This window comes from Tamandua tetradactyla, chromosome 3 (genome assembly GCF_023851605.1).
Source record: "Tamandua tetradactyla isolate mTamTet1 chromosome 3, mTamTet1.pri, whole genome shotgun sequence".
Lineage (NCBI taxonomy): Eukaryota > Metazoa > Chordata > Mammalia > Pilosa > Myrmecophagidae > Tamandua > Tamandua tetradactyla.
The window spans coordinates 9002438-9014995 of NC_135329.1; the positions used below are offsets into that span (position 1 = coordinate 9002438).

Here is a 12558-nt window from a genome sequence, read left to right on the forward strand (position 1 = left end):
TGATGCTAACTTTGACCTGTTAGGTAAGGCAGTGTGTCCCAAATTCTCAGCTGTAAAGTTTCTACTTTTCCAATAATTAATAAGTATCTTGCGGGGGATATTTTGAAAACGGGCTGTTTCTGATCACACATTTGTTGAATAATTAAACATCCACTGAAGATTTTTATCTACAACAAGAATTTTCTATGCCCCTCATTCCTTGTACATTTATTAATTGGAATTCTACTATAAGGAAGAGCTTTCTATTCTTTTCCATCTACTTATTTATTACAACATGGACTTGTAACTATTTATCTTATTCTATAGGTTATAATCTATTGCTAACATTATTTATTTTATCACGCAGATTGACTAGATTTGACCATTAGGAGACTTCAAGTTGGTGCTTAGACTCTTTTAATATTTCCCTCTCAGTTTTTGAGCACCTCCTTACACTCTGGCACCACAAAATGTTCCAGGCTGATCTTGTCTTCCTTGCCCCAGTCCTATAGCCTGCCATTTCTCCAAGGAGTTCTGATTTCTTTTCCTGGAGAATGGTATTTAGAAACCAAATCTGGAAAACAGGAAAGCTCATTGCTGCTGGGATAGAACTTATACTTAGTCTTCTTAGCATGGAGCGAGACAATATATGTGTGTGTGTATATATATATATATATATATATATATATATATATATATATATATGTACATCTGTATCAATTTCTATATCCAAACATCTATATGTAAAAATATCTTAAAAACCATGAGTCCATACTGATATCTCAGATAATAATCCAGCACTAAAAGGTTCAAACTAGTTGGAACTTTTACTGTTTTTATTAGCTTTCAATTTTGAAGTCCATTTCATCATTTTTGTCTTTTGGGGTTAGTACTGTCGGGGTTTTGTTAAAGAAATCTTTGCCTACACCAATGTAAAAAAGATGTTCTGTTTCTTTATAAATTCTACAGTTTTAGTTTTTATATTTAGATGTTTGATTTATTTTGAGTTCATTTTTTGTGTTGATGAGAAAAAAGGGTTAGAACTTTTAATTTTATGTGCTGAAAAGACTATACTTTCCCTATTGGATTTCTTGGCACCTTTGTGGAAAATGTGTGGGTCTATTCCTGAACTTTCTATTCAATTCCAGTGATCTACAGGTCTATCCTTACACCACCACCATACTGTCTCCACAATCCTGTAATTTAAACTGTAGATCTGATATAAACAAGCATAGGACAGTGGTTGTGAAGCTGAAGAAAGAAAATCTGAGCTTACTTCAAATTTGCATTCTATGTGAACCCTTGGAATTTTTGTGTTTAAAATTTAAAACACTGTAAGAGTGTGAACTACAAACTGTATTAGCTTGGTAATAAGTCCTGAAATCAGTTGGTATAAATCCGTCAAATGTGTTCTTTTACAAAGGTGCTTTGGCTAGTCTATACAATTTAGAATAACCTTCTTAATTCTCCAACAAAAAAGCTTGCTGGGAATTCTATTAGGATTATATTGAATCTTTAAACCCACTTGGGGAGAAGTGACATCTTAACCGTATTGAAAAGTTCCCAGGAGTAGGGAAAGGGGATCAATCTGCCCTGGGTGCAGGCAACATGGAGACAAATTCTTGTGAGAGAATTTAAAAACAGTAATATAACTGTCTAAATGATGCTCTGGTTTTTACTATTACCTTCTACTGGCAATTCTAAACAAAGACAGTGATGATATATTCCTCTTGAAAAGTCTTTTGTTATTACTAGAGTAACTGCTGCTGTCACTAGAGTTACAACCGTTAATAATTTATAATGCATATTAACTGTTGCTACTACAGTAACAACTGCTGTTGCACTTTGATTAAATATAATCATTATATATATATATATATATATATCTTCAAATTAGTACATTTTATTTAATCATCCTTTAATAAACATGTATTCCAAACAGAAGTTAATTAAAAAAAAACTTGTAGATATATAGCCAGTCCCTGCAATTCATTTCGAGAGCAAGTATGCAATGATTCAAATGGTTCAAAATCACTTCAGGCACGATTCATATCTTTAACCCTGTGGTGCTCCACAATCCTGTAATTTAAACTGTAGATCTGATATAAACAAGCATAGGACAGTGGTTGTGAAGCTGAAGAAAGAAAATCTGAGCTTACTTCAAATTTGCATTCTATGTGAACCCTTGGAATTTTTGTGTTTAAAATTTAAAACACTGTAAGAGTGTGAACTACAAAGTGTAATTTTTTGCATTATTAAGTTCAAATGCTAGTTTATGCATGAAATATCTTAACTGGATTTGAAAATTATCTTTAAAAAGGAAATGCATTCTTCTTTTTAAATTGTTAATTGTTCATTTTAAAATTAAAGAATAATCAGATAATAAAATACGATTTCATATTTAACTGTATGGGTTAGAGTTGCCTAAATTGTACCTGTTGTAGAAGTTTCAGTTTTGTTGAGCTTAACTTATTGCTTACTGGAAAATTACTTACATAAATATCATATCAGAATATAACTGAAAGGTCAAAGGTCAAACTGTCAGGTACATATTAAAACTGAGGATATATATGTGCTTTTCTGTACAATAAATATTATATTGCAATATCAACATATCTATTGAATTTGTACTTACATGATTAATTACATAAAGTTCAATGACAATTTTCACTCTCTGCATTTCTTTTATCTGTCCAGCATAACAGTTTCATTTCATGATATTACTAAAAATAATTTTGATATGTAGAGGAGAGGGCCATTAAATATGATCCATTCTGAGAGTCAAATACACTAGGTTCACAGTGGACTTCCAATTTACAAACATGGTATATCTACTATTTATTTAGGTCTTGTTTAATTTCTTCCAACAATGTTTCAGTGTACAGGTCATCTATATTTCATTCTATTTATTCTTACATTTCTTTATGGTATTGTAAGTGGTATTTTTATTTAAATTTTTATTTTCTATTTGTTTACTGCCAGTATACAAAAATACCATTCACTTTTGTATATTGACCTTTAAGCTCAATTATTAGTCAAATGTAAAGAATACACTCCTGCTAATAGTTTTAGAAGTTATACATTCTATCTTTAAGCTTTTATAGTTATCCTAGTAAAATTACACATATTTAACTTTACAAAAAATTAATAATTTACCCTATTCTCAAGGAATACAAGAAAATAAGAATGCTTACTCTAAGCACCCTCTCCTGACTTACATATCGTACCATATTAGTTATTTTTAAAAAACATTTCTACAGTGGCTCAGCAGGTAGAGTTCTCGCCTTCTGTGCTGGAGACCCAGGTTTGATTCCCGGTGCCTGCCCATGTAAAAAAAAAAAAAAAAATTTCTTTTACAAAATAGATAACAATACTAAATCTCACTATTGTAAACAGTTAGCAATACTTTGCTTTGTAAATAGCAAAGTTTTCTCTGCCTTTGCTATTTTCTTGGCTTGTAATCTCTTTTTCTCACTTTTTCTTGGGGGGTGCGTGGTCTGGGAATCAAACCCAGGTCTCCCACATGGAAGGTGAGCATTCTACCACTGAACCACCTGTGCACCTCCCCATCCCTTTTCAATTTTTAGATCTTTCCTCTAGGATCATGTTTTAGTTTGCAAGCTGCTGGAATGTGATATACCAGAAACAGAACAGCTTTTAAAAAGAGGAATTCAATAAGTTTCAAGCTGTGAAAATGTCTAAATTAAAGCAAGACTATAAAAATGTCCAATCGAACACATCCAGGGAAAGATACCTTAGTTCAAGAAGGCCAAGGACATTCAGGGTCTCTCTCTCAACTGTAAAGACACATGGTGAACATGGCAATGTCTGCTAGCTTTCTCTCCAGACTTCTAGTTTCATGAAGCTTCCTTGGGGGCACTTTCCTTCTTCATCTCTAAAGGTCTCTGGTTGTGTGAGCTCTAAAGCATTTTCTATATGGCTCCCTCTTAGAGGGCTCCAGTAAGCAAGTGCACCTTCAGTGGGTGAAGACACATCTACAAGGAAATAATCCAAAAGCTCCCACCCAGCAATGATGAATGAGGATAAAGAACTTGGCTTTTCTGGGATTCACAACAGATTTAAACTGGCACAGATCACTTCCTTTTCCTTAAAATAAATCTTTAAGAAATGCCTTTAGCAAGGGTCCTTTATTAGTAAACTGTTTCAATTTTTTTTTGTTTTCTTCTTTTGGCTTTTCTCTCTTTCTTGAAAGTTATTTTTTCTCTTTTTTTAAAAATTTTAAAATATTTTATTGAGAAATCTTCACATACACAGTCCATAAATAGTATACAATTAATGGCTCACAATATTATCACATAGTTGTGTATACATCACCATGATCATTTTTAGAACATTTGCATCACTCCAGAAAAAGAAATAAAAAAAAAAGAAAAAAGAAAAAACTCATACATCCCATACCCCTTATCCCTTCCTCTCATTGACCATTAGTATTTCAATCTACTCAGTTTATTTTAACCTTCCCCCCCCCCATTTTTTCTATACCCCTTATGATTCCCTTTCATTGATCACTAGTATTTCAATCTACTCAATTTGTTTTAACATTCGTTCCCCCATTATTTATTTATTTTTAATCCATATTTTTTACTCATCTGTCCATACTGTAGATAAAAGGAGCATCAGACACAAGGTTTTTACTCAAAATCACACAGTAATGTATATCGTTACACATTCATCTTCAAGAAACATGGCTACTGGAATATAGCTCTACAGTTTCAGGCACTTCCCTCTAACCTCTCTAATACACCTTAAACTAAAAAGGGAATATCTATATAATGTGTAAGAATAACCTCCAGGATAACCTCTCAACTCTCTGAAATCTCTCAGCCACTGATACTTTACTTTGTCTCTTTTTTCTCTTCCCCCTTTTGGTCGAGATTTTCTCAATCCCTTGATGCTGAGTCCAGCTCATTCTAGGATTTTTGTCGCATGTTGCCAGGGAGATTTGTACCCCTGGGAGTCATGTCCCACGTAGAGACGGGGAGGGCAGTGAATTTGTTTGCCATGTTGGTTGAGAGAGAGAGAGGTCACATCTGAGCAACAAAAGAGGTTCTCTGGGGGTGACTCTTAGGACTAATTTTAGGTGGGCTTAGCCTATCCTTTGCAAGGACAAGTTTCATATGAGCAAACACCAAGATTGAAGGCTCAGCATATTGATTTGGTTGTCCCCCCTGCTTATGACAATCTCAGGAATTCTCAAAATGGGGAAGTTGAGTTTTCCCCCTTTCTTGCCATTCCCCCAAGGGTACTTTGCAAATACATCTTTATTCACTTTTCAAATCACTCTGGGATTTATGGGGGCATCACACTGGACAAACCTACATAATATCATGCCCTATTCAACATTCCACGTACTTATGGTGCTCAATTAACCGGTCCATATAAGTTATATCAGGAAATGCACTAGTCAAAATACACATTTTATACCAAATAAACAGCTTTTGGTTTAGTCTCACTCAGAAGTTGAAGTTTTAAAGTAAGAATGACCATCTATTTCAACATACTGCAATACTGACATTCTTTTTTTCTTCTGCATACAAAAACATTTAAATTTGTACATTTAGTAGTTATCATTGTACACTCGAGTCATTCCTAGGTTATAACATCTCAGTCTTTATTGTCTTTCTTTCCTTCTGGTTTCATATGTGCCCCAAGCCCTCCTCCCTCTATCAATTGGAAGATATTTTTCCTGGACTTGTGGGTCAAGATGGCGGTTTAACAACATGAACATTTTAGTTTGTCCTCCAGAACTACTAAATAACCAGAAACAGTATAGAACAGCTCCTGGGGCCACGTCAGTGACCAGACATACAGTGTACTCCAGTCTGGACCAGCTTGACCGGCAACAAGCACCCCCCAGAACCGTGAGTTCCCAGAGCTGCGGTGGCCAGCGCCCCACCCCCACAGGCGGCTTCCCAGAGGGGAAAGGAAAGGAATTTATCAGCAGCAGGGACAGGGTACAATCAAACTCCAATTGTGGAATTAATTAACAAATTCTGACTACTAAAAATGGGTGCCCAGCTTAGGTGAAGCTGATCAAAGCAGAGGTTGCTCATTTTTGCCCCGGTGCCAAGGGGACAGGTTGACAGAAAAAGGGGGGGAAAAAAAAGAAGGAAACAGAGGACTTTGTGGCTGTGTATCTACAAAGTATTGACTGCCTTTGGATACAGTGGCAGGACTTTTCAGGCTGCAACTGCCCCAGGCATAGGCAGAAGTGAGCTCTTTTGGGGGCTTATCTGGAGCCTGTGCCTTCCCAAGGGGAGGGGTGAAGCCCCACACAAGTGGAATCCCTCCATCAAGGAATTCAGACACCAGGGCTTGGTAATTTGAAGGCATTAAAACCAGCCTACAACCTCTCCTCTGTCTCCACCACGCCCCCAGCAGGAAGAGTCTGCCAAAGTTAAAGGTACTACATCATCTTATGCTGGTGGGACCTGCAGTCAGACAAGCACCACACACAGGGCAGGATAAGAAAAACAGAGTCCAGAGACTTCACAGGAAAGTCTTTCAACCTGTTGGGTCTCACCCTCAGGGAAAACCGACGCAGGTGACTCTTTCCTCCTGATAGGAGGCCAGTTTGCTCTGGGAAAATCTGGCTGGGGTCTGTAATATCTAAGTATACCCACCTAAGTGTGTGTGTGTGTGTGGGGGGAAGGCACCACACAAGCAGGGCAAGAAACAAGAAAACAAGAACTGAAAAATTCTCCTCTGTTAAACAAAACTTAAGCTAAAGGTCCAGATAAAGCTGAATGGAATGTCAAAGAACAGATAGACAACAAATTCATCCAGCAAGAAAACCCTAGATAAAAGAAGTGAGAGCAATCTCCAGAATAAACTAATAAGGTAATTAAATGCCTAGACGCCAGCAAAAAATAACAAATCACACCAGGAAAATTGAAGATATGGCCCAGTCAAAGGAACAAACCAACAATTCAAATGACATACAGGAGCTGAAACAATTAATTCAGAATGTACGAACAGACATGGAAAACCTCATCAAAAACCAAATCAATGAATTGAGGTAGGATATAAAGAAGGCAAGGAAAGAACAAAAAGAAGAAACTGAAAGTCTGAAAAAACAAATCACAGAACTTATGGGAATGAAAGACACAGTGGAAGAGATGAAAAAAACAATGGAAACCTACAATGGTAGACTTCGAGAGGCAGAACATAGGATTTCTGAACTGGAGGATGGAACATCTGAAATCCGACAAGAAACAGAAACTATAGGGAAAAAAATAGAAAAATATGAGCAGGGACTCAGGGAACTGAAAGACAATATGAAGCACACAAATATACGTGTTGTGGGTGTCCCAGAAGGAGAAGAGAAGGGAAAAGAAAGAGAAAAACTAATGGAGGAAATTATCACTGAAAATTTCCCAACTCTTAGGAAAGACTTAAAATTACAGATCCAAGAAGTGCAGCGTACCCCAAAGAAAATAGATCCAAAAAGACATACTCCAAGACATTTACTAATCAGAATGTCAGAGGTCAAAGAAAAAGAGAGGATCTTGAAAGCAGCAAGAGAAAAGCAATCCATCACATACAAGGGAAGCCCAGTAAGACTATGTGCAGATCTCTCAGCAGAAACCATACAGGTGAGAAGACAGTGGGATGATATATTTAAATTATTAAAAGAGAAAATCTGCCAACCAAGAATTCTATATCCAGCAAAATTGTCCTTCAAAAATGAGGGAGAAATTAAAACATTTTCAGACAAAAAATCACTGTGAGAATTTGTGACCAAGAGACCAGCTCTGCAAGAAATACTAAAGGGAACACTAGAGGCAGAGACGAAGACAGAAGAGAGAGGTATGGAGAAGAGTTAGAAAGGAAGACTATGAGTAAAGGTAAAAAGAAGGAAAATTAGATATTACATATAAAATGCAGAAGTCAAAATAGTAGAAGAAAGTACTACCCATGCAGTCATAACACTGAATGTTAGTGGATTAAACTCCCCAATCAAAAGACATAGTCTAGCAGAATGGATTGAAAAACAGGACCCATCTATATGCTGTCTCTACTCAAAGGACACGAGGCCAAGGACACAAATGGACATTTACACACCAATGTTTATAGCAGCATTATTAACAATTACCAAGAGATGGAAACAGCCAAAATGTCCATCAACAGACAGTTGGCTAAACAATCTGTGACATTTACATAAGATGGAATATTATGCAGCTGTAAGACAGAATAAAGTTATGAAGTATGTAACAACATGAACGGACCTTAAGGACATTCTGCTGAGTGTGATTAGCCAGAAACAAAAGGACAAATACCATATGGTCTCACTGATATGAACTGACATTAGTGAATAAACTTGGAATATTTCCTTGGTAACAGAGACCATCAGGAGATAGAAATAGGGTAAGATATTGGGTAATTGGAGCTGAAGGGATACAAATTGTGCAACAGGACTGAATATAAAAAACTCAGGAATGGACAGCACAATATTACCTAACTGTAATATGATTATGTTAAAACACTGAATGAAGCTGCATATGAGAATGACAGAGGGAGGAGGTCTGGGGCATAAATGAAATCACAAAGAAAGACAGACGATAAAGATTGAGATGGTGGTTCCGGAGAAGATGGCGGCTTAGTAAGACGCGCGGGTCTTAGTTCCTCCTCCAGAAAAGCAACTAAAGAAACAGAAACAATATGAAACAGCTCCCGGAGCCACGACAGAGACCAAAAAGACAGCGTACCCCATTCTGGAATGGCTGAACGGGCAGGGAAAATCTGCTGCGGTGAGATACCCGAGGGGCGTGCGTTTTCCCCGCCGGGGCGGCTGGCGACTGGGGTCCCCTCCACGCACGTGGCTCCCCGGTCTGACTGGGAACGTTGGATAGCGGGTCCCTCCCGTCACGCTTGGCGTTTCGGGCCAGCTGGGCAATTAGGACCGGCACTCTCCCAAGCCGCGGCGGCCAGCGACCCCCACCTCCACGCGCGGTTTCCCGGGCCGACTGCCGTGCAGACAGACGAGCGCCACGAGCGCCACCTACTGGGCAGGAAAAGAAAAACAGAGCCCAGAGATTTCACAGAAAAACCTTTCAACCAGCTGGGTCCCACACCCAGGAAAATCTGATCAAATGCCCAGACACCAGCAGAAAATACTGGATGACGCTCGGAAAATTGAAGATATGGCCCAGTCAAAGGAACAAACCAATAGTTCAAATGAGATACAGGAGCTGAGACAACTAATGCTGAATATACGAACAGAAATGGAAAAACTCTTCAAAAACCAAATCAATAAATTGAGGGAGGACATGAAGAAGACATGGGCTGAACAAAAAGAAGAAATAGAAAATCTGAAAAAACAAATCACAGAACTTATGGGAGTGAAGGACAAAGAAGAAAAAATGGAAAAAACAATGGATACCTACAATGGTAGATCTAAAGAGACAGAAGCTACAATTAGTGAACTGGAGGATGGAACATCTGAATTCCAAAAAGAAACAGAAACTATAGGGAAAAGAATGCAAAAACTTGAGCAGGGGATCAGGGAACTGAATGACAATATGAAGCACACAAATATACGTGTTGTGGGTGTCCCAGAAGGAGAAGAGAAGGGAAAAGGAGGAGAAAAACTAATGGAAGAAATTATCACTGAAAATTTCCCAACTCTTACGAAAGACCTAAATTTGCAGATCCAAGAAGTGCAGCACACCCCAAAGAGAATAGACCCAAATAGGCGTTCTCCAAGACACTTACTAGTTAGAATGTCAGAGGTCAAAGAGAAAGAGAGGATCTTGAAAGCAGCAAGAGAAAAACAATCTGTCACATACAAGGGAAACCCAATAAGACTATGTGTAGATTTCTCAGCAGAAACCATGGAAGCTAGAAGACAGTGGGATGATATATTTAAATTACTAAAAGAGAAAAACTGCCAACCAAGACTCCTATATCACACATTACAATGTAAAAGCTATATAATTACACAGTTGTCTTCAAGAATCAAGGCTACTGGAATACAGTTCCACAATTTCAGATATTTCCCTCTAGCCACTCCACATACCATAAACTAAGAGAGATATTTATATAACACATAAGAATAACCTCTAGGATAACCTCTTGACTCTGTTTGAAATCTCTAGGCCACTGCAACTTCATTTTGTCTCATTTCTCTCTTCCCCCTTTTGGTCAAGAAGGTTTTCTCATTCCCATGATGACAGCTCCTGGCTCATCTGTGGGAGTCCTGTCCCACTTTGCCAGGGACATTTACACCCCTGGGAGTCATGTCCCATGTGGGGGAAGGGCAGTGAGTTCACCTGCTGAGTTGGCTTAGAGAGAGAGGCCACATCTCAGCAACAAATAGGTTCTCTGTGGGTGACTCTTAGGCATAATGATCTGCAGGCTTACCTTCTCCTTGGTAGGAATAAATTTCATTGGAGCAAGATCGAGGGCTCAGCCTATGGAATTGGTTGTCTCCACTGCTTGTGAGAATATCAGGAATTCCCCAGATGGAAAATATTAATATTTCCTCCTTTCTCCCTAGTCCCTCAAGGAGAATTTGCAAATATTTTTTTTTTCTCTGCCCAAATTATTCTGGGATATATAGGGGCATCAAAACTAACCTGTACATACCAACAAGATCACATGCCCTATTCAAGATTCCATGTACTTATGGTGGTTGAATAAACTGACCATACAAGTTCAATGCAATAATATGCTTTCAAACAGATAATTTTTTAAGTGCCTATAAACCGTAATTTTCAAAATAACCATTTAATACAATTACAAGTCAAAATTAGAATTAAATCTGTCTAGAAAGCAATCACATAACTTTATACTAAAACAGATATAAATGTTGCAGCACTTCCTGCTCATCTTCAGGCATTACAAAAGAAGACTAAAACAAACAAAAAAGATAATCAATGAAAATATAACCAGAAATTGATAAAAATAAGAACAACAAAAGTAGAAAAATAAATAATTGCTAAGGGTGATTTTTTGAAAGACTGTTAAATAGACAGTCCCTTTATTGGCCTGATTAAGGAAAAACAAGAGAATGAAAAAATACAATATCCACAAACAAAAAACGCAGATACCAAAGGGATTATAATAATAATAATAATATGCCTGACACTGTGGCAATGAGTTGAAACTAGAAAAAAAATTACTTTTTAGCAAATATGAAATCCAAATTTCTCCAAAAAGAACGAAAATATTGAATATTTCAGTGATAATTTCCTCCATTAGTTTTTCTCTTCCTTTTCCCTTCTCTTCTCCTTCTGGGACACCCACAACACGTATATTTGTGCGCTTCATATTGTCTTTCAATTCCCTGAGTCCCTGCTCATATTTTTCCATTTTTTTTTCCTATAGTTTGTTTCTTGTCGGATTTCAGATGTTCCATCTTCCAGTTTTGAAATCCTATGTTCTGTCTCTCGAAATCTACCATTGCAAGTTTCCATTGTTTTTTTCATCTCTTCCACTGTGTCTTTCATTCCCATAAGTTCTGTGATTTGTTTTTTCAGACTTTCAGTTTCTCCTTTTTGTTCTTTCCTTACCTTCTTTATATCCTCCCTCAATTCATTGATTTGGTTTTTGATGAGGTTTTCCATGTCTGTTCGTACATTCTGAATTAATTGTTTCAGCTCCTGTATATCATTTGAATTGTTGGTTTGTTCCTTTGACTGGGCCATATCTTCAATTTTCCTGGTGTGATTTGTTATTTTTTGCTGGCGTCTAGGCATTTAATTACCTTATTAGTTTATTCTGGAGATTGCTCTCACTTCTTTTATCTAGGGTTTTCTTGCTGGATGAATTTGTTGTCTATCTGTTCTTTGACATTCCATTCAGCTTTATCTGGACCTTTAGCTTAAGTTTTGTTTAACAGAGGAGAATTTTTCAGTTCTTGTTTTCTTGTTTCTTGCCCTGCTTGTGTGGTGCCTTTCCCCCCCCACACACACACACACTTAGGTGGGTATACTTAGATATTACAGACCCCAGCCAGATTTTCCCAGAGCAAACTGGCCTCCTATCAGGAGGAAAGAGTCACCTGCGTCGGTTTTCCCTGAGGGTGAGACCCAGCAGGTTGAAAGACTTTCCTGTGAAGTCTCTGGACTCTGTTTTTCTTATCCTGCCCTGTGTGGTGCTTGTCTGACTGCAGGTCCCACCAGCATAAGATGATGCAGTACCTTTAACTTTGGCAGACTCTCCCTGCTGGGGGGGTGGGTGGTGGGTGGAGACAGAGGAGAAGTTGTATGCTGGTTTTAATGGCTTCAAATTACCAAGACCTTGGGTCTGAATTCCTTGAGGGATTCCACCTGGGTTGGGCTTCACCCCTTCCCTGGGGAAGGCACAGGCGCCAGACAAGCCCCCAAGCCCCCAAAAGAGCTCACTTCTGCCTATGCCTGGGGCAGTTGCAGCCTGAAAAGTCCTGCCACTGTATCCAGAGGCAGTCAAGCCTTTGTAGATACACAGCCACAAAAACCTGTTTCCTTCTTTTTTCTTCCCCTTTTTCTGTCAGTCCTGCCCCCTTGGTGCCAGGGCAAAAATGAGCAACCTCTGCTTTGATCAGGTTCACCTAAGCTGGGGGCCTATTTTTAGTAG

The 12558-nt window shown here is 38.0% G+C and overlaps 1 protein-coding gene across 10 annotated transcripts in view; it reads right to left on the bottom strand.

The window, feature by feature from the left end:
- DTNB (dystrobrevin beta) overlaps positions 1–12558 on the bottom strand; it is a 445692-nt gene that overhangs the window by 160117 nt on the left and 273017 nt on the right. The window contains exon 10 of one of the 10 annotated variants that reach the window (XM_077152329.1): positions 1893–3299. The exons of the other annotated variants lie outside the window; for them this stretch is intronic. Coding sequence (XP_077008444.1) covers positions 3221–3299 — 79 coding nt within the window. The 3' untranslated portion in view covers positions 1893–3220. Of the gene's footprint in view, positions 1–1892; positions 3300–12558 lie in introns of those variants that run through there. 10 annotated transcript variants of the gene reach the window in all.